The sequence below is a fragment of the Ptychodera flava genome, chromosome 18 (assembly GCF_041260155.1).
Source record: "Ptychodera flava strain L36383 chromosome 18, AS_Pfla_20210202, whole genome shotgun sequence".
Taxonomy (NCBI): domain Eukaryota; kingdom Metazoa; phylum Hemichordata; class Enteropneusta; family Ptychoderidae; genus Ptychodera; species Ptychodera flava.
Window position 1 is genome coordinate 19,292,000 of NC_091945.1, and position 21,385 is coordinate 19,313,384.

A 21,385-nucleotide genomic window follows, 5' to 3' on the forward strand; every position below is an offset into this window, starting at 1 on the left:
CCTGGATGCTGTAAAAAATTTGAGAAATCGACGTGTGCAATGGTGCAGTCTGGTGCAATCTGGGAGGTTTTTCAATTTCAAATTGTCTTTTATTTCGTACAAAAAATTGAGTAACCCCCTTCTTCCTCTCTACATTTTGAGAACCCCCCCCCCTTGATGAGTGACCCCCTCACATTCCTCTGATCCCCAGGCCGTAAATAATGACGGCTCCCTTAAGACGAATCACTCTAACATATAACTGTTTCTCCCGGGGACCCAGATCACATGACCAGGGTCAAAGCACTATCGATTCACCGGTGTCTCGCCATGTTTCTCCATATCGTAAAACCACATTGATTGATTCAATATACCGCATCATTAACAAAGGTAGAAACCAATGTGTGAAGTTTCCTCACTCTTTTATATAAGTTTAAAATGCAAAAGTTGCTACATGTACTGACCACAATTACACGCTTGGGATTGAGCTATAAGCTTATGAGGAAGACATTAACATCTAAATATAGCACTCCCCAAATGTATTTGGCCAAAGAACTATCGTGTATCTGACAGAGTCTTTTTTTCTGAAAACTTTCTGGATCCCCAAGGATATCAAATGATCCACCCCTATCATCAGTCAACAACAAAGAAATTAACCCTGAGAAAGTTGGAAAATTGTTTGAAAGGAGGTTCCGCATAGTCGACACAACACCATATCTCCACAAAAATCCCGAGAAATATAAATGTCCCAGAACAAGCAAGCGTCTTTGTGCTGATCTTGTGGCGTTGCTTTTGACTACTATCTGATCTCCTTCCATGTGGACAATGTTTCAAGTATGGCAGGGTTGATTTCTTTGTGATTGAATGATATTTAATACCGCAATTTTAAGACAGTATGAAGTATGTATGTCGTTCCTGGAAATTGCCAACGCTTCAGTCATGGTCCATCCATGCTTCAACACAAACCATTCATTTGTGAGATTGCATTACAATATCAACAGGGGAATGAGAATATTATCAAGACATTAAAATAGTGGCAGAGTGGCGGACACGAATAGGAGCTTACTCTTCATCGCAGAGGCTAGAGAAGCCTTATATATCTTATACATGTACAATATGCTGTTATTATGCTAACATTCATTTGTTTTGTATATCAATAAGCGTCTTGAGTCAGAATGAAGATCTTACCATTCCATCTACAATTAAATTTTTCAAATTCCAAATTTACACCCTAGAAAAAATACCTGAGTGAGTTGATGTGTCAAGGATAAAATGAAATACCTCTCATTACCTTGTTCATCTTCTGTAGTGTACACCATGTTTATTGAATAGTCTAGATGTGTATTACTGATTTTACACTTTAAAAAATGTCCTGTCGCGGTGTAAACCCCACTGATATACGTGTCTTCAGCAGATTTGGGATTTAAGATTGTTGTGGGAAATTAACTTTTATCATAGATTGAACTATTGATGCTGTCCTATACAAAATGAGATGTGGAATTTGAAACATAACAGATGTGTTTTCTCAGATTCCTAATTTTGTTCCTCACACCTACGGAATGTGAGATGATGATGTACGACCGATGAAAGGTGAACTCTCTCAAAGGAATCGCTGTAATTCGACGGTTTTCCCAAATTGTCCTGGATATTTTATATAAAATGACTGAGATGACAGAGGAAGGGAGATGAAAATGTTGGAGAGGAGAAACTCCGAACAAAGGTTTGAACTTTGACCTTGTATATCTCTTTTCTGTCGTGTACAGTAGAGAATCATGGCCTGCATTGGCTGTTGCAGGCAGTACTAGAGACATCTCATAAAGCCATTATGATCTGTACGCACAGATTATTTTATGTAGTCTGGCATATCTTCCATGCGTAGATAAATTTATAGATTACTTTTAACAATTCTGACAACATACTTTTGTGCTCACATTTCTTCTCAATTAAAATTTTGGATGATTTGAAAGAAACATGTTTGATAGAGAGACAGAATTCTTGTCAAATTTTGCAACCATAATTGTGTCCTCAACCAGAAACCTGATTCTGGAAAACTAAGTCTCACTTGTTTGGTCAAAAAGTTTGAAAAGTTTTTTTCCAATGGATGTGACGATCAATGAAATCTAGTTTTAGCATGTCTTATGTTATAACCACTTCCTTTGGTCAAGACTTGCTGCTTCAAACTATGGCATTTGTAGTAACTGCACAGTGTCTTTGCTATGGTTTGAGAAGATAGGATAAATTTCTACTGCTGTTGTCCATTAACGCACTGTTGATATTCTAAGGGGAACCTGGTAACATGACCAGGGTAAAATCTACCTGGTTCAGATCATTCCTTTTGTGATTTTAACTAGACATAATTTGATCAAATATCAATACATAATTATCAGACACTTATCACAGAAACATTTCGAACAGAAAAAGCTGTTAGACAAGCAACCTACAAGTATAAAAGTCAAAGAGCATTGTGGGTAATTCATAGTACTGTGCTGCAGAGCTTTTGCAGATTCATGTATTTATCTTTGCGCACTAGCCACTTTCATCATTACATTATCCTAAAAAGACTGTGAATCAATAGAATTCTCCTCCTTCCAGCCTCAGTACAGACCTCTTATATGAATGCACCTTGACAATGAAATTTATGTATATTTTATCCAATCTTAGTTTAAGGTATTTTGAGGTGGTTTGTTTATAACACACTACACAATTTGGCCCGTGGCTTCTTGCGCAATCCTTGATATTGCAAACAATTGATAGCCAAGTCTTGTGTACGAGTCTGCAGGAGGTTAAAGCTAGCAATATGCTACCTTAAAGATGGTTCGCCCGTTCAATTAAAGGAGATGATATTTTAACGAGAACAGGGCAGTTGCTTACCCAAACAGTCAAGTACAGTCGGGAGTGGGTGTAAACCAGAGGATGTGCAAAGCACTACAAGACTTAGGACATTGACTATAGCCACAAGGATTACACTGAAACCATATCAATACAATTCCTACCACAGTCATTCACATGACAATGACTTTAATCACGATTTTTGTGTTTAATTTTAACCACAGTTTCTTGGATCCCAGGGGCTCAGTTTGTTTACTTGCGCAGAGCATGATGAAACTTGCCAAGAATTTATCAGTTGAATGTACATAACTGAAGTTGTTCAATATACAAAATACTGATGAACATGCTATCATTGATGGTGGTGTCTGCCGTTGTCAGTCAACTGTGTATGAAACGCACAGACTTTATGCGAGAAGGTTCTGTGCAGGAACTGCAGTGCAAAATTTTTGTTATTTTATGCACACTCAGCAAAAATGTTCATAGAATGTTGATCAAATCCATTTTAAATTATAGCATAATAAAGTAATAAATATATGTGATTGTACATCATATTTGTGCCACGTAGAATTTTAGGCATGTCTGTGTACTTGCTCTGAACATAAAAAAGTTCAAAGAGAAATTGCTGCCAAGATCATCTATGGTGTCTAATCCATGTTTAATTACTACTTTCTATTTTACTGATCTGAATTCAGTTTTACAACTCAACATTCTATGTGTGTCATAGCATTGTCATGTACTGTACTTACTTTGAATGACATCACTGGCGTCCATATGTGATAACTTGACATACTTAAAGCTTTGTGACTAAATGGCCATCAGACAGCTATATTTTGATTTTATTGAAATGAATTCATGTGTATGTTATTGTGCAGTTATACTTGTGCCTCGTTTGAATGTTCATATGAGGTATATTGTTTAATTCGTCTTGATGTACAAATTGAAAATGTGGCTACAAGGAGGTCATATGTATCAAAATGCAACTTGATTCACACAGTAATTTTACATTGTCTCTTACCAAGTTTCAATGAAATACCGGTAGGGTAGGGCATCTTTGAGTAAGTGGTCTCGGAGTTGTTAACAAAGCTTGAAAACTTCTCCTTTTCATTTATGATATCTTCACGTGGCCTATGTCTCAATGACAATATGCTGTGAGTACAGTATTGTATATTTGCTCTCTGATAAAACCCATAATAAAGGTTGCATATACATTCAATAAACCAACGATTTCCAAAATCTAGTACTTTAAAATCCTTTGTATTGTTTAATAATTTTCCATACTTTCATTAATTTGGATCATCTTGTGATGATCACTTCAAACTAAAAATGACAACTGGAGTCCACTTACGGTAGTTTGTATCCATCAGACATCAGGATTACCCATCCGTATGAATTTTTTATTTATTCATGTAACTGCATACTAAATTCTTAAAAAGATATCAAAATCATAATGTTTATTCACATACTCCATAAATATTAACAGGGTAGACTTTCCTCTCATTAGCAAAATTATATTATATATTTACAAAGTCCTACTTCAAAGTTGGATGACAAATAAATTCTGTAACTAAAGATTCAGCAAGATGTAATTAACACATTCATAACTTACAATTTCAATATCATATATCAGCCCATTTCTTTAAAACATCTTTGATCAATGAACTTCATCAGTCTATTTTCAATAAAGAGCTCTGAATTTCTGTTCAGATATTGGTCTCTCGTATCGATTCACTTGTTTCTAGCAGCCTGAAAAAAAAGGTAAAGTCTTTTGCACATCCTGAAAATGGATATTTAATTTAGGTATGTACCTGGGGATAAGATATTAAGACTCTCAAATTTTTCCAAAAATTTTCTGATCTGGCGCTTGTCGGGTCTCATATTTGAAGCTCTTGGAGTAAGGAAAGTTGACAAAGTCTTGTGAAATCGAAAATGTAATTTTTCCTTATAGAAATAACGCCCCATTAGCGGTGTCTTTTTGCATTTACTTACAAAATAATTTGCATTCATTCTCTAAGGTACACTGTCACCTGTTCCAATTTTGCCACAGTTACCATGGAAAGAGAAAATCTAACCAATCACAGATTTTAAGCGGGTGGCCGCTTTTTTAAAAAAAGCGCCCTCACATGGGCATTTTGAATACCGAGGAACGCCCCTTTGACCATATATGGGTATATTTAGATTACAGGTGACTGTATACCTTTAAGAGACATGTTTTGGATTCCTGTGATTAAAAAGGCCATATTGCCCTTGAAAATATCAGTATTTCAATTCTTGGTACTGGATCTGATCATTAAATTCATGTGCTTACACAAATATTATCTCAAATATCCATGCAGCGACAATATTTGAGTTGCAACTCTAAAATTTAGTTGTTAAAGTCTAAGTTATGTGTCCCTCACAAATGTTCCAGCAACATTCTGTCATCACACTTTGGTAAAACATTTTTACTTGAGGTGCATTTGATTTCGAACAATCTGATGGAAAAAAAAGGAAAAAAGATACAGCTAATGGAGCTTTAACACAGACATTGTGACAGTTTTGAATTCAAATCACTGGGGTAAATGTGAGATCATTTGTTTCTGTAATACACAAATTTGTGAGATGACCCCTGATTTCTATTTTTGACTTGGTGTAGGGATGATTGAAAGTTTCCCTGAGGAATTTTTGAGCAAAAGTTTAAGTATTTCAGTTTCAAGGCACGTACTACCTTAAATGAAGATATTGATGTCATGGGATTGAACAGCGATGCTGGAAAGATTTAGATCTTATAAATTCTGACAAAGTACTCCACAATGTAGTTATTGATGCTACGGAGTAAGATCTCTGTGTTCTCTGCATGGTCTCTAAAGACCTGGCCAAGACAATATCATCACTGTCCACGGAGAGGCGGTGTTTGGATCGAATTTCATTTCTCACTTGAGCTCTCTCCGCTCTCCGAACTGCATGATTCCGGATCATTTCCATTCTACTGAAAGGAAAGGAAAAGGATAGACCATTACAGCTACACACGCTTTTTGCATAATAACGGTTTGTAAAATGTTACTGCCGAGTTTATTGATGAAAGCTGAAGGGTTAGTTCAGACTAGAAAACTTGAAACATGTCCTTCAGAAATACTCCTGGTGCATTTGCTATTTAGAAATACCCCTTGTAGTGTACCAGTAGGTATATGTAAATACCCAAGGTAGAGTAGTAGGCAGAGATTTGGGGCTTATTTTTTCACTCAACTGAGAGAAGCATATCCTGCAGGTTCTACTTTTTTTGTTCCTTTTAGGGTGACACAAATGGCAGTATATACTTTGTAAATTTTGGTTTGCATAGTGCCTGTAAATTCAAATCTTTTGAGTCTTGTAGGATTTGCTTTTAGTGCAGCTAAGAATTGCTTTTTGAGAGCAGAACAAAGGCCTGATTACCAGAAAGACTTTTTTATAAGCTTTGCATTGGTTTAACTGGGCATGAATCTAACATTCAAATTTCTGTACAGCAGTATAGTTGCCGTGGTTTAAGGTTGCAAACCATACTTGAAATACAAACTAAACTATATCAACATGTTTCTAATAAAAGTGTAATAACAGGAAGATACAAGGTCTCAGTGGATACAAAAACATGTCTACCTTCTCCTGAAACAAAACATCACAAAAATAACGCAAACATACTGCCATTGAAACTTCAGAGGACATATTTATACCAGTATTGGCTAAACATGTATGCTGCAAGCACTATACATCTGGTGTTTGTGCTGCAGGAATCAGGTTGAGTGAGGTCAAAACCTACACGGTGAATCCTATTAAAGTTGGCATTGCATTTCCGAGGTCAGTCAACTGGCTACTGAATGTATTCTTATTCACTAATATACTCGTTGAAAAAAAAATATGAATGCACACTTGGTTTCATTCTCCATGACTCTCTACAAACTAATAATTTCTTTTATCAAACCTCAAAGTTACGCGGTGCTCTCTTACATCAGTGACACAAGCCAAGCACTTCCTTTCACAAGAAAATGTGCATGCCACATACATGTGTACTGGAATAAGCTTTTAAAAGTTATGAAAAATTTCCAAAAGGTCCATGTACCTTGTATGTCAAAGAGTACAGTAATGGGACCCAGTGCAAGTACAGCAAATATTGCTTAATCACCAACAATGTGTATGATGTGCTCCTGATTTGATAAATGCTGCTCAAAAGTAACCATAAAGAAATCGTGATAACATTTTTCGTTTATACAAAATGACAAGTTTCACTCAGACTCCTATTCTATATACAGAAAAACAACTTATGCAAAAGTGGTAAAACATTGATGCTAATTAAAACAACAATGCTAATTACTTGTAGGTAAATCTCATTAATCACAAGATATAACTTAAGATACATCAATTAAGAAGATCATGTGTATGGAAGTCCCAAGCTATGCCAGGAGTGTCACTGCAAATTATTTAATACCTCTATTACCGGTACATACATGTATTCTCAATATGAAAGACATACCAGTGTTTCATACATATACATGTATCTGACCACAGTCCCTCTACGTGCTGAACCGGTTGGGCAACATCTATTGTTTTAAGGAATTGTATGCGCGTAATTTATGGCTTGGCATCCATATCTCATACCCATTTTCGTTGCATTTTTCTTTCGAACATTTGTTACCAAGAACCACTGATATTTACTCTAATATGTGAAGCCTGCGTCAACCATTTAAAAAAATGAACAGTCCATATTGGAGAGATCTGTCATTTGGTTTTGTAGTTTTGATTTCCGTAAAACAAAATGGCAATTACGGTAGCACGCCTGCATTCCAATGCTGTAAACGGCATTTTCTCACTTTACCAGTCGCCTGATAATAAACTTTTACAGGTAAGCTTATCACATGAAATGTGGTATTTATTTTGATGTGGGGGTGGATTGTATTCAAACCGAAATGAAGCCCTACAATTACAAACACAGACATCTCATCAAACCACAAGGCGCATGGTAACAATTGGGACCAAGGTGTTTCCCAACTGGTGTGTGGAGGGACTGTGATCTGACGAAATCTGCTCTGGTGACTTCTCTTCCATATTGGATGGCACAACATCTTTCTATCTGTTGTGGACACTTACTGAAAATTCAAAATCTCATATCTGTCCAATACACTGTATACCCTTATGAACCTTAAAAATTCTAAAATATGTTAGAAAGGTCAGTCGCTGTTACTTTTTATGCTGGTGATGCTGCTTTGGTGTGTAGAACGAAACTGTGGTTGACATCACGAACAAAAACTGTGAAAAAATTTATGAAAAGTTACTACCACTGACCTTTTAACAAAGCCATGTATAAAAAGTTCATGTAAATGTCCATTACAGAATTTTTTCTGTTTAAATTTTAGTGATTCCTTCTGGAGAGTCATATTGTTAATTATATTACCATGCCCTGTCCGTCGCATTTTAATTGGTCGAGCTGAACCATGAAACCAACTACAAATACGCAATAATGGTTTGTTTATGTGCCCGTGAATAATAATATTATTGTAAACATCGTAACTTTTCAGCTAAAACATAAATTGTAATTTGTGCAAAGATCATAATAAATCTAATGGAAATAACAGACTCCACACTGACCGTTAACGTTGATTATGGGCGCGGGCGAGAGGAAAGCCAAAATTAACGGGCTCAGCAAGCCTTGCCTGTTATTTTTGGCTTTCCTCTCACCCGTGCCCATAAATTAACGTTAATGGTCAGCGTGTTGCCTGTTATTTCTATAATAATAACACATGACAGTGAGGGCAATATCATGATTTGTGGCCTGCGAAAGTGATGGTGATCCTGACAGAAGTATTGATGAAGCCTGAGCCACCGAAGGCGAGGGTATCATCAATATTTCGGTCAGGATCACCAGCCAGAGGGCATGCAACAAATTGTGATACTGTCTGATCTTCATGTTTTATTTGTTTTATTACACCGAACATTTAAAATCATCACAAAATCCAGTATTTGTACTGTGCGCATTGAATGGCAGATTGAAACGAAACACAAATTTTCGAATGACGCAATTTATATATCTCATGCAAAAGTTCCCAGCGCCTGTACACTACAATGTGTGTGCGTGCTTAAAACTTGTGTTCGAACAGCTAGCGCATAGCAGGCAAGAGTTGAGGGCAATAGCAAATCGAACCATGTAATATCACTTTTTTGGAATGTCATGTGACAGACTTAACCAATCACGAGATCAATACTATAGGTGAGGTGTAATAATTCTAATTTCAGTATCTTTCCCTTTAATTTAAGCAGGCAAGCCTTTCCAGGGTAGTTTATTGCTTGCTTTAACCTCCTACAGACTCCCACACAAGCCTTGGTTATCAATAACAAGTTTAAAGTATCTAGGAAACCGGTAGTGCAAGAAGCCATGGGCCATATTTTGTGGAGTGTATGATAAACAAAGTCCCTTGAAAGACCTTATAAGCAACATTGAACAAACAATGCAAAAATTTCTGTGTCAAACATGTAAATTTAATCAAAACGATGACACACCATTATCAGAAGTCAAGACGTTCTTCAAAAATCAAATAAAACTAAAATTTGAGACCAGCTTCATTTTAGTCAAAAGTTAACTGGTGTTGCATGACTGTAGGTAAATTTATATAAAGAAGTTTGTGATAAGGCTGGAAGGGGAGAATTCTATCTTTTTACAGTCTTTTACGATCATGTCACGTTGAAAATGGCTAGTTTGCAAAGATAGTTAATTGAATCGGCCAAAGCTCTGCGGAGTACTGTGAAGGATAACACACAATGCTCTCTGACTTGTATCCTTCGGAGGGCGCCTGTCTAACAGCATTTTTTCTAAATGTGTTAAATAATGAGAAGCATCGGATTGATTTTGTAGTAATATTTAATAAAACTATGTTTAGATAATGGTAAAAGTTTAAACTTCAGTAATGGTCTGCAGGTACCATGAAAGCAATAGTTTTAGGAAGAACGTTATGACCAACTGAAGCGGTCATAATATAAGAAACGATAAATTATTTTTTCATATCTATTGGAAACATAGGGCCAAAGTCCCTGAAGCTACTATAGACATGGATACAAAATTAAGTATTTCCTGACTGTATGAAATTATCTCACTAAGGTCATCCTCGGGACCTGTAAACCAAATATTAAAGCTGTCTGACCAGAAATTTTGAAAAAGCAAGTGACCCAACAGTCGACAGAGCTCTGCTGTGTTATGTAGAGAATAACTTTTTGTGACACAGGAATTGATGAAGAAGGTGGATATGTTTGATAGCTCATTTCAGGATGGCCTGACCAAAAATGGTAAAATTAGCTGCAAAAATACAAAATTGAAGATTTCATCATAACTTCAATATATTACATTAAGATAAAGCCTAGGAACCTGTATACCAAATATCAAAGCTATCAGATGAGTAACTTTTGAGAAACAAATATTTTGACCAAAAATGGCAAAATTGACCCAAAAATACAAAAATTGAAGATTTCATCAAATTTCAATATGTATCACACTAAAGACAACCCCTAGGAACCTGTATACCAAATATCAAAGGCATCAGACAAGTAGTTTTTGAGAAACACATTTTTTGACCAAAAATGGCAAAAATTGCACCAAAAATACAAAATTGCAGATTTCATCATATATTCAATACATTATATTAAGTTCATCTCATTCTGTAGGAATCTGTATAGTAAATATCAAAGCTGTCAGACGAGCCGTTTTGATGAAATAAAGTTTTGACCAAAAATGACAAAAACATTCTGTAAAAATACAGATTTGCATATTTCATCACAATTTGAACAAATCTAAGTTGGGTTATCCCTAGGGACCTGTATACCAAATAACGAAACTGTCTGACCACTCACCAGCGATTATGAAGTAGAAGATTTTTTACCAAAACGCCTTTTTTGTGCTAATTTGCATATTTTCAACTATATCAACAAATTAGAAAAAAGGTTTCTCATAATCATATTTTTCATTTACACAACAATATCAAATCAGTAAGTACTGCGGTTCTCAAGATATTTTAGTGGACAGACGCCTCACAAACGACATACATGCATACATACATACATACATACAGACTGACGCCGGACGGATACCCATCCCAATAGCTTCTATAGTCTATAGTAGCTAAAAAACAAATATCCTTTTATTTGAAAAAAAGTGCCACTAATCCTTTGAGATTTCCTTACCACCTTCTTCATGGTTGAGGACACAATATTTTGAATTTGTACAAAAATGCTATCTCCTCTCTCAATCAAACACATTTTTTAAAATAATTCCAAATATGAATTGAGAAGAATGCTGTCAAAATTGAATAAAAACCAGAGGCAGTCATAATCAACCGTAGGGAGATATGCCAGATGTCACAAGAGAATCTTGGAGTACAGATCATAGCAGATTATGGGATATACATATACTGGTAAGTGCTGTGTGCCACTGCCAACATGCAAGGTTCTCTACTCTACACAACAGGTATACAAGGTCAAAGTTCAAACCTTTGTTCGGAGTTTCTCCTCTCCAACATCTTCATCTCCCTCCAACTCATCCATCCTACATCATCTTCATCATCCTCCTCGTCTTCATCTGTCATCTCAGTCATTTTATCTAAAATACCCAGGACTATTTGGGAAGACCGTCGAATTACAGCATTTCCTTTAAGAGCATTCATATTCCATTCATCACACATGCACTGAAGGTCTGAGAGGGGGAAAAATGTAATCTGAGAATACACATTTTGTATGTTTCAAAATTCACATCTTGCTGTATTGGACAGCAACAGTGGTTCAATATTGGATAAAAAGTCTTTAGGTAGGGTTCACACTAGAAACTTTCAGGACCACTGAGTACATGTAGGTACAGGTTATACGGTAGGTGGGGTTCACACTCAATAGTTTGTTACTAATGTTAGGACCAGAGTAGGTACAGGTTTTAAGTGGGGTTCCACGGCTTGTTAGGACCGGAATAGGTTTTCAGTGCCTGCTTAATTCACGCAGTACATCTTGTTAGAGCCAGAGTATAGGTACAGGTTTTCAGTGAGGTTGACACTCTGGAGAGCTTGTTAGGATGACTTCAAGTCACCTGAGGCTGTTATTGATCGGCTTACATTTGTATTATAGACAGTGCAAAGTCAGCAGCATTTAAAGTTTCAAGCATTTTTTAGCAGGATCTAAAGTCAAATTCTGGTCATGCATTCCAAGAGTTCTTCAAACTTGTCCCAAGCACATATGCACCTGAGGGCGAGTAGTCTACACGTAATTTCATGCCTCATCAGATTTTAGATACAGAGCATGAGAGCAACATTTTTGAAACCACTACTTTTGAATTTATTGAGAAAGTAGTTGGTAACATATCAAACAGATTTCTAGATTCTGATTTAATGGTGGCATTTGGAATCTTTGAGCCGATCTTTTTTACCTGCTCAATTTTGCTAACGCAGACTCTGACAAGTTGCAGACTTATGGCGAAAAGGAAATGCAGCAAATTATCAACCATTTTGGGGTGCCAAAATCTGGTGAAGATGGTGAAGAATATTGCCAGGTTATTGATCCAAATTCTGCGGTAAAAAGAAGAATTGTCAAACACTTGATATCCTCCAACAAAGATATGAGTCTTGAAGTGTTCAATAATTCTGTGTTGATAACATACAGTGATGTATACCCTAATGTGTGTAATTAAGTAGTTATGCGTTTGACCTGTCCATGTACTTCTGTTGCTTGTGAAAGGGGATTCTCACAATATGATTCAGTAAAAACAAGCTCAAGTCACACTTGTTGAGGACATCATGGTTCACAGACTTTTGAAAATAAATATGGACGGACCACCTATTTCTGATTTTAATTTCCAAGAGTCATTTGCACAATGGATCCACCCAACAACAAGTGAGACGAAATCAAAGGACCCTGCTTGAAAATGAGCAAAGGGAAATGATTAACTCATTGGAATCTGACTTTGATTTGCTCATGTAAGGCCTCAATACTTTGCCTAAAGCATTTAAAGCCCCAATACATGTAGCTACGAATTTTATGCATTATTTTCATGATTTTATTTTCAAACCAAAGTTGGTTCATGTAAATGTGCTAACTAAAGAACATGTATAGAAGTATCACTGCTCACTGATTTGGACCATGCCTAAGCGTTTTAGGGACTGGTCAGTTTCTTCGGCCTGAGGGGTGCCGGTGGATTATTTTTTGCCAACGTGAAAAGGTGGCTGACCTCCCCTATTCCAAATATTTTGAAAACAGGGTGACCCCCCCCCCCCATTCCAAATTTCAAAAACGGGGTGACCCCCCCCCCCTGCGACAACGCTACAACAAAAGCTGGATATAAATTTCATATTTTATATATATATATATATATATATATATATATATATATATATATATATATATATATATATATATATATATATGTATATTTCAAACAGTCATTCTGTGTTTTAATGAAATTGTTGACATGTCAGTTGTAAGATAGGAATTTCAAAGTGTCAATTTTAAAGCTTGAATACAGTACATTTTGAATGAGCTGTGAATGTATTTCACACTTTCTATGCTTAACCAGATGTCCTGAACTGTTGCACAGAAATGGATGTCAATCATTAATATCAAAGAGGAAAAAGCAGTAAATCAAAAACTTTGATAGGTGTTAAGCCTTGCCAGCTATCCAATTAAATCTCCTGAGAAGCCATAGAGAGCTATTTTAGCCAAATCTGATGTGTGCAGTGTCTGAGAGGACCTTTTCTTGTAACATTGAAACCATAAAAGCACAGCTAATAATGACGAAAACTGCCTTTTTTTAACTGTTATTTTAGTCATAAAAAAGCATCTTTTTACAGAAAACCTGAGACACAAAGGAAAATAGTTGCATCAATGAGAACGAAAGATATCTTGTCATTTTTCTATCTCTAAAATATGTTACTGTATCAAATATATATTGTAAAATATTTGTACATGTTGCTTTCTCATATGAATTTTCATAGAGAAAATAGAAAAGTATCAGGAATTTGTCATGCTTTTCACATGAACTGCAGATTTCATAATGGTACACTTTCACTCAGCAAGCATCAAGATAGTCTATGACATATATCTCTGATTTATTAAAGTATGGTGCCTGAAGGGCGCGTCGAAAAATATGAAACATCCTGATATCTCTGATATATATGTCTTGTATATTAAAGTCATGCACCAGAAGGGCGTGCAGAAAAATGTCTGATTAACCCTTGACTACCTTGTACGCCGGATATATCCGGCGCCATTTTGAATTACCATATACCTTTAGTGCCGGAAATATCCGGCACAGTTAAATAGGCGTATTTGCTTCTTTTTTGACCCTAAAAATCTTGTAATTTCGGCATCAGCACGCAGTGCGACTAAGATGTATTCCGACCTGGCCTGAATGTGATTACGGCCAAAATCCGGAAGCAAATGTCATGACCTCGACCCTAAAAGGTCAAGCTGATCACAGAAGCGTCCCGCTGATTGTTTACAGTTTTCTTATTGATGTCATTTACTTTCAAGATTTTTACGGTTTGTTTTTTTAATGAAATGAAATGTTTATTTATTGAAATAAATGATTCATATGTAAACATGTTCTATTAACAGCACTATTCTGTTAATGAAACTGAAGGAAATATGATTTTTTAACTATAAACCAGCGAAATTTTATAGCAGTCATATTGTCAATGTACATGTAACTGGCGACATGACTGGTCATGTGAATGGCCATGTGATATGTTGTTCCCTAAAATGTATTTTAAATATTGTGAATTATTTTTGATGAATTATAACCATTTTAGATGTATGTTTCTGCAAGGAAGACATAAAGCAGGTATTTACAAATAAAATGTGTTGATTTTAAAACACAGAATTATGTCAGATGCTGATGTTTGTGGTTCATTTACTCTGCCTTTAATATGTGAGAAAAGTCTTAAACAGGTACACCTACATATAACTAAAGTAAAGGGTAATTATTATTACATATATGTAAAGACAATGCCATGAAATTGCAACTGTATTCAAATTTGAGTCATTTAATGGATTCAAAAGACATCCTGATGATTCACATATTCTTTCCCAGCATAATCTTTGCCAACTCTGGTCACATGATGAGTCATGTGACCAGTCACGTGACCTTGAAATACAAACCTTATGTATGAAAAAGTGGGAATTTCATGCTGATTTAGAAAACATATGGTTTATTGGTACTTACGTAATTTTTACTCTAAGTAGTGTTGATGCAATGACCACACCCAAGATTTTATCAATATTTACATAAGAGCCCTGGTATATAGGAATACATTGGCCTTGGTAGTCAAGGGGTTAAAGTAATGCGCTCCCTGAAAAATATTGAACATACAGATATCTCTGATATATGTATGCCTGATATGTTAAAGTCAGACGTGCTGAAAAATATGTCTGATTATTAAAGTTATGCGCCCAAAGGGCACGCCGAAAAATGCAACTGAATGATGAAATTTGTGGCTGACACGATGCATTTTAGGCAATGATGAGCCTGTGTCGAATATTCAAAAATACACTGACCTGCCATTGGCCATTTCAAAAACATGGTGACCCCCCTAACACCAAAGTCAAAAACAGGGTGACACCCCCCCCACCCCCCCCACCCCCCCCGGCATAAGAAACTAACCAGTCCCTTAACAGGTTAAATGGGTACCACATTATAAAATGGTGCCCCCACAGAAAAGTACAAAAAATTCTGTATTTCCTGCACATAACAAGCATGCCATTTACTTGAATGCACAACACATGATGGCCAACATTTGTTGTACACTACTAGACAGCTTGTTCAGACCAGAGTGGGTACAGGTTATAAAGGGTTCAAAATGGACAATTTTCATGGACTAGAGTAGGTACATGTTTTTAAATACAGAAATATACTGGACATCTTCTAAGAACCAGAGTTGGTACAGGTTTTATATAAGATATAACTCAAAATTATCGATGTGGATATAATCACACTCACAGTCAGATGAGTCAGGCCAGACCAGACTTCATGTACATTTGTAGTTGTTCCAGAATTGATTGGAGGTTTACATGCACATGTAGGTTTAGACAGAAAAATTTGAGGCAACCTTCAACCATGGGTGTGGACAGACCAGATCTACATACCCAAGAAGGAGTATTTTACTTCAGCTCTTACTACGTAAGGTCTTCATCAAATTCAACGTGTATGAAAATACTACAGTGATTTAACTGACAGCAATCTTCTATCAAAAGTGAAAATTATAAACATGTTTTTCAAATACAGTGCATCTCTCCAAATCCTGAATTTGTATGACATTGATTTTTTTTATTGCACTCCTGAGAAAAGAACATTCAGTTTAAAATTTACTTTATTAGATAGCTTCATTTCAAATATTTCTGTGAGTAAATCGCCTCTTTACCAATGTCAAGCTAAAGTTTTGTGAATGTCTATTTCCAACCTACCACATCTCTAAATGTGTCTCAGAGTCCGAGACGCTAAAAAAAAGCAATTAAAGTAACAGTTGTTCGAGGTATGAAAGTGCTGGATGTGTACTATTCAAGGACCAATACATGTAGCAGTAACTTTTGATGATTTTTCCACGTCTTTTGTGTTTATTGTGAACTACATTTTCTCATTCTACTCCCAATGTTGAGAGACCGTGTTGAGCTTGTCAACCCAGCCTGCATTGTTATTGTTGACAAGTTAATTCTGGTCTGTACTAGAATTCAAATGTCATAGCAGCGTATTGTATAGATGGTATGTCAACAACCTAAATTCTTGGATTTTCAACATGCGTTGGGGAGTAGAACAAGAAACTGCAGTTGACATTATAAACAAAAACAGTGAAAAAATCATCAAACACTACAGCTACTGGCCCTTCAATCTGATATTTCAAGAATAGAGGTATATTGTACATATTCAAACTGTGCATTATAGTTGAACAAATGACAATAATATCCGGTTAAAGTGTCGAGATGATATCTTTTACTGATGTTGTGAGTTCAGGCATATTTGCCAATGTGCACGTAAACATAGTCCCATAGACGGTGGAAAAAGGAAAACTAATGGCCATTCATTTCTCCCAAGAGATCACAGTTCATGCAAATATTGAATTTAATTGGAATTACAGGGGACATGTCCTCCTTTTTCATGAACTTGCAATTGAAATTGCATCCCAGTTTACTTCATTTAAACGAAGTAAATTACAACCACCTGTGTGCAAATTTATTGATGAGGCGTACAGCACAGTCTAGAAGAGCCTACACTGTTTGGACTAATTGGCCCCACAAAAGTACTGTAAAACATTTCTTTTTATCTAGCATCCTCTTTTAGTGAATTAAGCTAAGTCGGTAACTTTGCTTATTTGAGATGCCACTAATTTAAGCTTTTCCCTATGGTTAGGATGTCTTTTTAGCTAAATCAAAAAGTGGCTGATTCAGTGATTGCAAAGAAAGACCGAAAACACTAAAAAGCATGCCACTAAACACTAAAGTGTTTTACAGTAGTGTTAGAGGGGTTACTTGTTTTTGGACCTTTTCAAGTATCCTGCCATGGAGCTTCTCCATGGACTAAACCAATATATTTTGGGGTGGCCAAGGGGTTTGAGGGACTGCCATCTATGCCCTGGATAGTGCTAGGGCCTTCCATGCGTGTGACGGGTTGCCACTTGACCACTACTGATCAGTCGCTTATTTCCTTGTATCTCTACATGGTTCATGGCAATGAGTTGATTTTAGTCGTTAGAACTTTCACGTGTTCATGCACATAGTAGGATGAGTTTTGACTTACTCAGTGTCTAAAAAGTGTTTGCACTGAGACTAGTTCAATAAAGCCTACGTTAAACTACAGAGAAAAAATTGTCTTTGGTTCAATTACATACTTGTTTACTAAATCCTACGATATATCTGAAGGTGAAATTATTCTCAGCAAATACATTTCTCTAAAACACTCCTAAAACTGGTTCAGAGTCAAACCACAGAACATTTGGCTTCATTCTAAATCAGAAATCATAATCAATTGATTCCGTTTCAATATGGCTTTTCATGTTATCAACGCAGTCCAGGTCATGGACGTTAGTCCCTCACACCTCTAAGCCACCCCCAAAATATAATGGTTACAGGTATAGTCAATGGGGTCCACAAGGTTCACTTTTCTGAGGTGGTATATATTAAAGGGACATAAGCTGTAACTTGTGGCAAGTTTTTCAGTATTCTGCGTCTGTATTTCAATTACCGTGTCTGACCCTAATCCGTTTGTCATGCTGAAATTTTGAGTATTCTTTTTGTCAACACAGCTTGTATGTGTGTAGTGATCATTGTTTTTTGTTTACAAATGAATTCTAGTCTGGACTTGAATACGATTTTCATCAATAACAATGTAGATTATACTCATATAGGTTGTGTTGACATGCTAAATACTTGGCATTAAATTACAGTTTAGGGATTCAATGCAGAAAGTGTAGGGAAACCACAAAACAAAGTTCTGAAAATATAGCCAAAAGATATAGTAGCAGCTTATGGAGCTTTAAATAAGCTTTTTATTTTTTTAAATAGTAGTCAGAGAAGTTGCCAGTAAAAGGAACCATTAAAGTCAAAACGTGTTCATTTGCATAAGGGGTTGTAAATAATTAAAACATGGGCATGGTAAATGCAATTTTTGTGTTTAGGGGAGGGGGTTTGGCAGTATCTCGATTACTGCGCGCAATAATTGCACTACATGTTTTCCTATCGCAACATCCCACTACACGTTTTTATGTATCGCAAAATATCACTACATTGTTTGGCGTGTACCAGGCCAGTGTGGTACTGTGCACACGCGCTACACCAGCACAAATGTACATGTGGTTCAGCGAATGAGTAAAATAACGTAACAATCATTTTGGATACACTGTTTCAATTCATTTTGATTTTAGAGGGGGTATGGGGGCAGGGGAGTGTTCTTAACATATACATAAGCAACATAATTACCGACTGTATGTAGGTATGTTGATACAGAATGAGACGGATTTTTCGCACTTGTCTTCCAAACTTTAATTTAGGGGAGGGAGTTGAGGCTAAATGCACTTTAGTTGCATTCACCTGTGTGCATGTTTTAATCATCCATGGCCCCTATGATGCACCCAAGACAACTGTCTGTGATGCATCACAAACCCTAAAAGAGATACATGTACATGCACAGAAAAGTTAATAACTTATATTGTGCAAAGAGTCTGACAAATTTTCAATGCTGATCAACAACTGTGGACTTAATTTGTGACCATTGATGTAAACTTTCATGGCTGAACAAGATGACATTGCAGTAGAAACTATATTGTTGTGCACCCTGCTGAGAATCTTGGCATTACATTTGACTGGACAGTTATCAATAAAACCTGAAGTAAACAAGAAGTTATCTCAGATTGGAAGTCAAGATATGGAAGTGTATGCACAGGGGGCAGCGAACTTTCCAGTATCATGTGAATGCATTATTCTAGGTTATTTTGACCAAAAAGAAAATGTTGGAAAACAGTGAAAGCTATTCACAACTGCTTTCCCTCAGCGATTAAAAGTTTGCTCTTCTGTACATTGGTTTTCCACATCCCCTCCCCTCCAGGACAACTGCCTGGCTGGCCCTTTCCTGATAAGGGGTGGACCAATTGATATCCTGGGGGGGGGGTCTGGAAGATTTTCAAAAATAAATATTCCCGGAATGTCAATTAAAAAAATCAGCCAGAGGGGGCTTAGGAAAAAAATGGCTCAAAATAAGGTGAAAGGAAAAAAATCCATGAAAAGTTACTGTACTTCACACATCGTTTCTACCGTTGGTAGAGATACGGTATACTGAGTCAATCAATGAGGTTTCATGATAAGGGAAACATGGCGAGACACCAGTGATTCTATAGTGCTTTGACCCTGGTCATGTGATCTGGGTCCCCAGACCAGTTTTATGTTTGAGTAATTCATCTTAACGGTGTTTCAGAACCGACTGTGAGGTTCCTTCATCAGTCGCTCTTTTGTTTTGTATCACCCTCCATTCGGATTGTATAATAGTCATCTTCGTCAGCAAGATTCGTTATTAAGAGAGTTAGTCACTGTTGACTGACTCTATATAGTGAGCAACTGGTGTGTGGTGTGACAGTCACCTTTGGTTGGTCTATTCTGCTCGGCGTCTATGCCCCATAGACGTGTTTACACATGCTTGAGAAGTAGAAGTAGAAGTAGTCTACTTCTCAGGCACATGTACAGACGTCTATGGGGGCATAGATGCCGAGCGGAATAGACCGACCACAGGTGACTGTGGTGGTGTCAACTTGAAATAAATTGACCCAGCATCAACCAGAATGCTGGATGCTATGATTTTTGGTTTTGGGGCATGTATTAAGAGTGCTTAGTGCTCATCGTGTTAACAGTAAATGTTGTATTAATCTGTCAACGATTACTTTGTTTTAGGGCACTTAGATTGATTACATGAATTTTGGTTTTGTGTTAATTATTCTGCATTGTAATACATTTTCGGTCAATACCAGCGCCTGCTTTCCGGTGTTTGAAAAGCTTGTTGTGAAAGCTGTTTCGAGATATACCACATTTTATTTCTCTGTTGCCCATTTTCATGGTTCTGTTAGTTGCTGTAGACGGCCTTTCAAAATAGTTTGGTTTGAGGAGAGTATCGGTTTATGTAATTTGAATCACGAACTTTGATTCGTTGCCCGACGGTTTACTTTTTAAGTTTTTAATTTTCTTTGCCAGATGAGTGTTTGCTTTGATCCACAATCTTATTAGTTTGGTAGTTTGTAGTACATGTACCAAGGTGGTGACAGATTGTATTATGGTATTGTACGATGAGTTGAGGCCGAAAAATAGGAAAAGGTAAGCAAAATAAAATTGCCGCAGAGTCCTGGATACTTTATTTTTTATGCCACTATCGTAAATTTTTTATGGCAGTTTGAGGACTGTACATTTGTTGTTGTGAAAAAAAGTATCCAAATGACGAGTGCTAGAAAAAAATTACCAGTAATCAGAGAGTAAAAAACAAAATAATCATAAAAAATTTAACAGTGGATCAGGTACGAAAAAAAAATCAACCTCTTAAATCTTCCAGACCCCACCCCCAAGGATATCAAATGGTCCACCCCTAAGCAAATGACCATGGGGAGACTACTTCCGTGCAAGCTTCTCAGGCATATGTTAGCCCTGCGTACAGGTCTGTGTGTTCCCGGCGTGATACGGCCTCCTGTGGTGGGAGGCCGTGTAACGCCGGTAACACACAGCCCTGCCATGCAGAGCTATAGTTATGTACACACAGGTGACTGTGGTTTGTTATAATATACTCACAAATATCAGTATGCAGTACTTCCCCACAGAAGTGCATGTACACCGGCAACCCAGGCACCTGTATGCAGTACTTCCCCACGTCACTGTGTTGGAACCTTTTCATCCATCCCATGCCGTGAAATATTCCGGGTGGAGAAGAAGCAAAACGTACACAGTGCACCAGTTACGGACTTGGCTGCAGCAACAACATCAACATGCAGATACTGTGTACGAACTTTGAATTCACCCGCTGTTTTTGCATAATTTCCGGCTTTATTCTTGCCATGCGCAGATGCAGTCAGCTAATAAGACGAACAATACCATTGGA

General features: G+C 36.8%; 1 protein-coding gene across 2 annotated transcripts; it reads right to left on the reverse strand.

The window, feature by feature from the left end:
• Nucleotides 1-4,146: 4,146 nt before the first annotated feature.
• LOC139117078 (uncharacterized) lies at nt 4,147-21,338 on the reverse strand. Of its 2 annotated transcripts, none has more exons than XM_070679911.1 (3): nt 21,079-21,338; nt 11,284-11,485; nt 4,147-5,767 (listed from the first exon to the last, which is right to left on the reverse strand). In XM_070679911.1, exons 1-3 carry the CDS (start codon nt 21,188-21,190, stop codon nt 5,530-5,532), a joined length of 552 nt encoding a protein of 183 aa, XP_070536012.1. In that variant the 5' UTR covers nt 21,191-21,338; the 3' UTR covers nt 4,147-5,529. The 2 variants fall into 2 exon arrangements, with proteins under 2 accessions (XP_070536012.1, XP_070536011.1); XM_070679910.1 differs by having other exon boundaries at nt 4,147-5,770; nt 21,079-21,319.
• Between the last annotated feature and the right edge of the window lie 47 nt (nt 21,339-21,385).

Bases quoted from the DNA above. Each gene is read 5' to 3' on its own strand.
- LOC139117078 (XM_070679910.1), bottom strand. From the start codon at position 21,190: ATGGGATGGATGAAAAGGTTCCAACACAGTGACGTGGGGAAGTACTGC. The intron at 11,486-21,078 runs GTGAGTATATTA...TCCCCCTCTCAG, and splicing joins AGTACTGCATACTGATATTT to ACCTTCAGTGCATGTGTGAT. The intron at 5,771-11,283 runs GTTTGAACTTTG...CTTTCCTTTCAG, and splicing joins AGGAGAAACTCCGAACAAAG to TAGAATGGAAATGATCCGGA.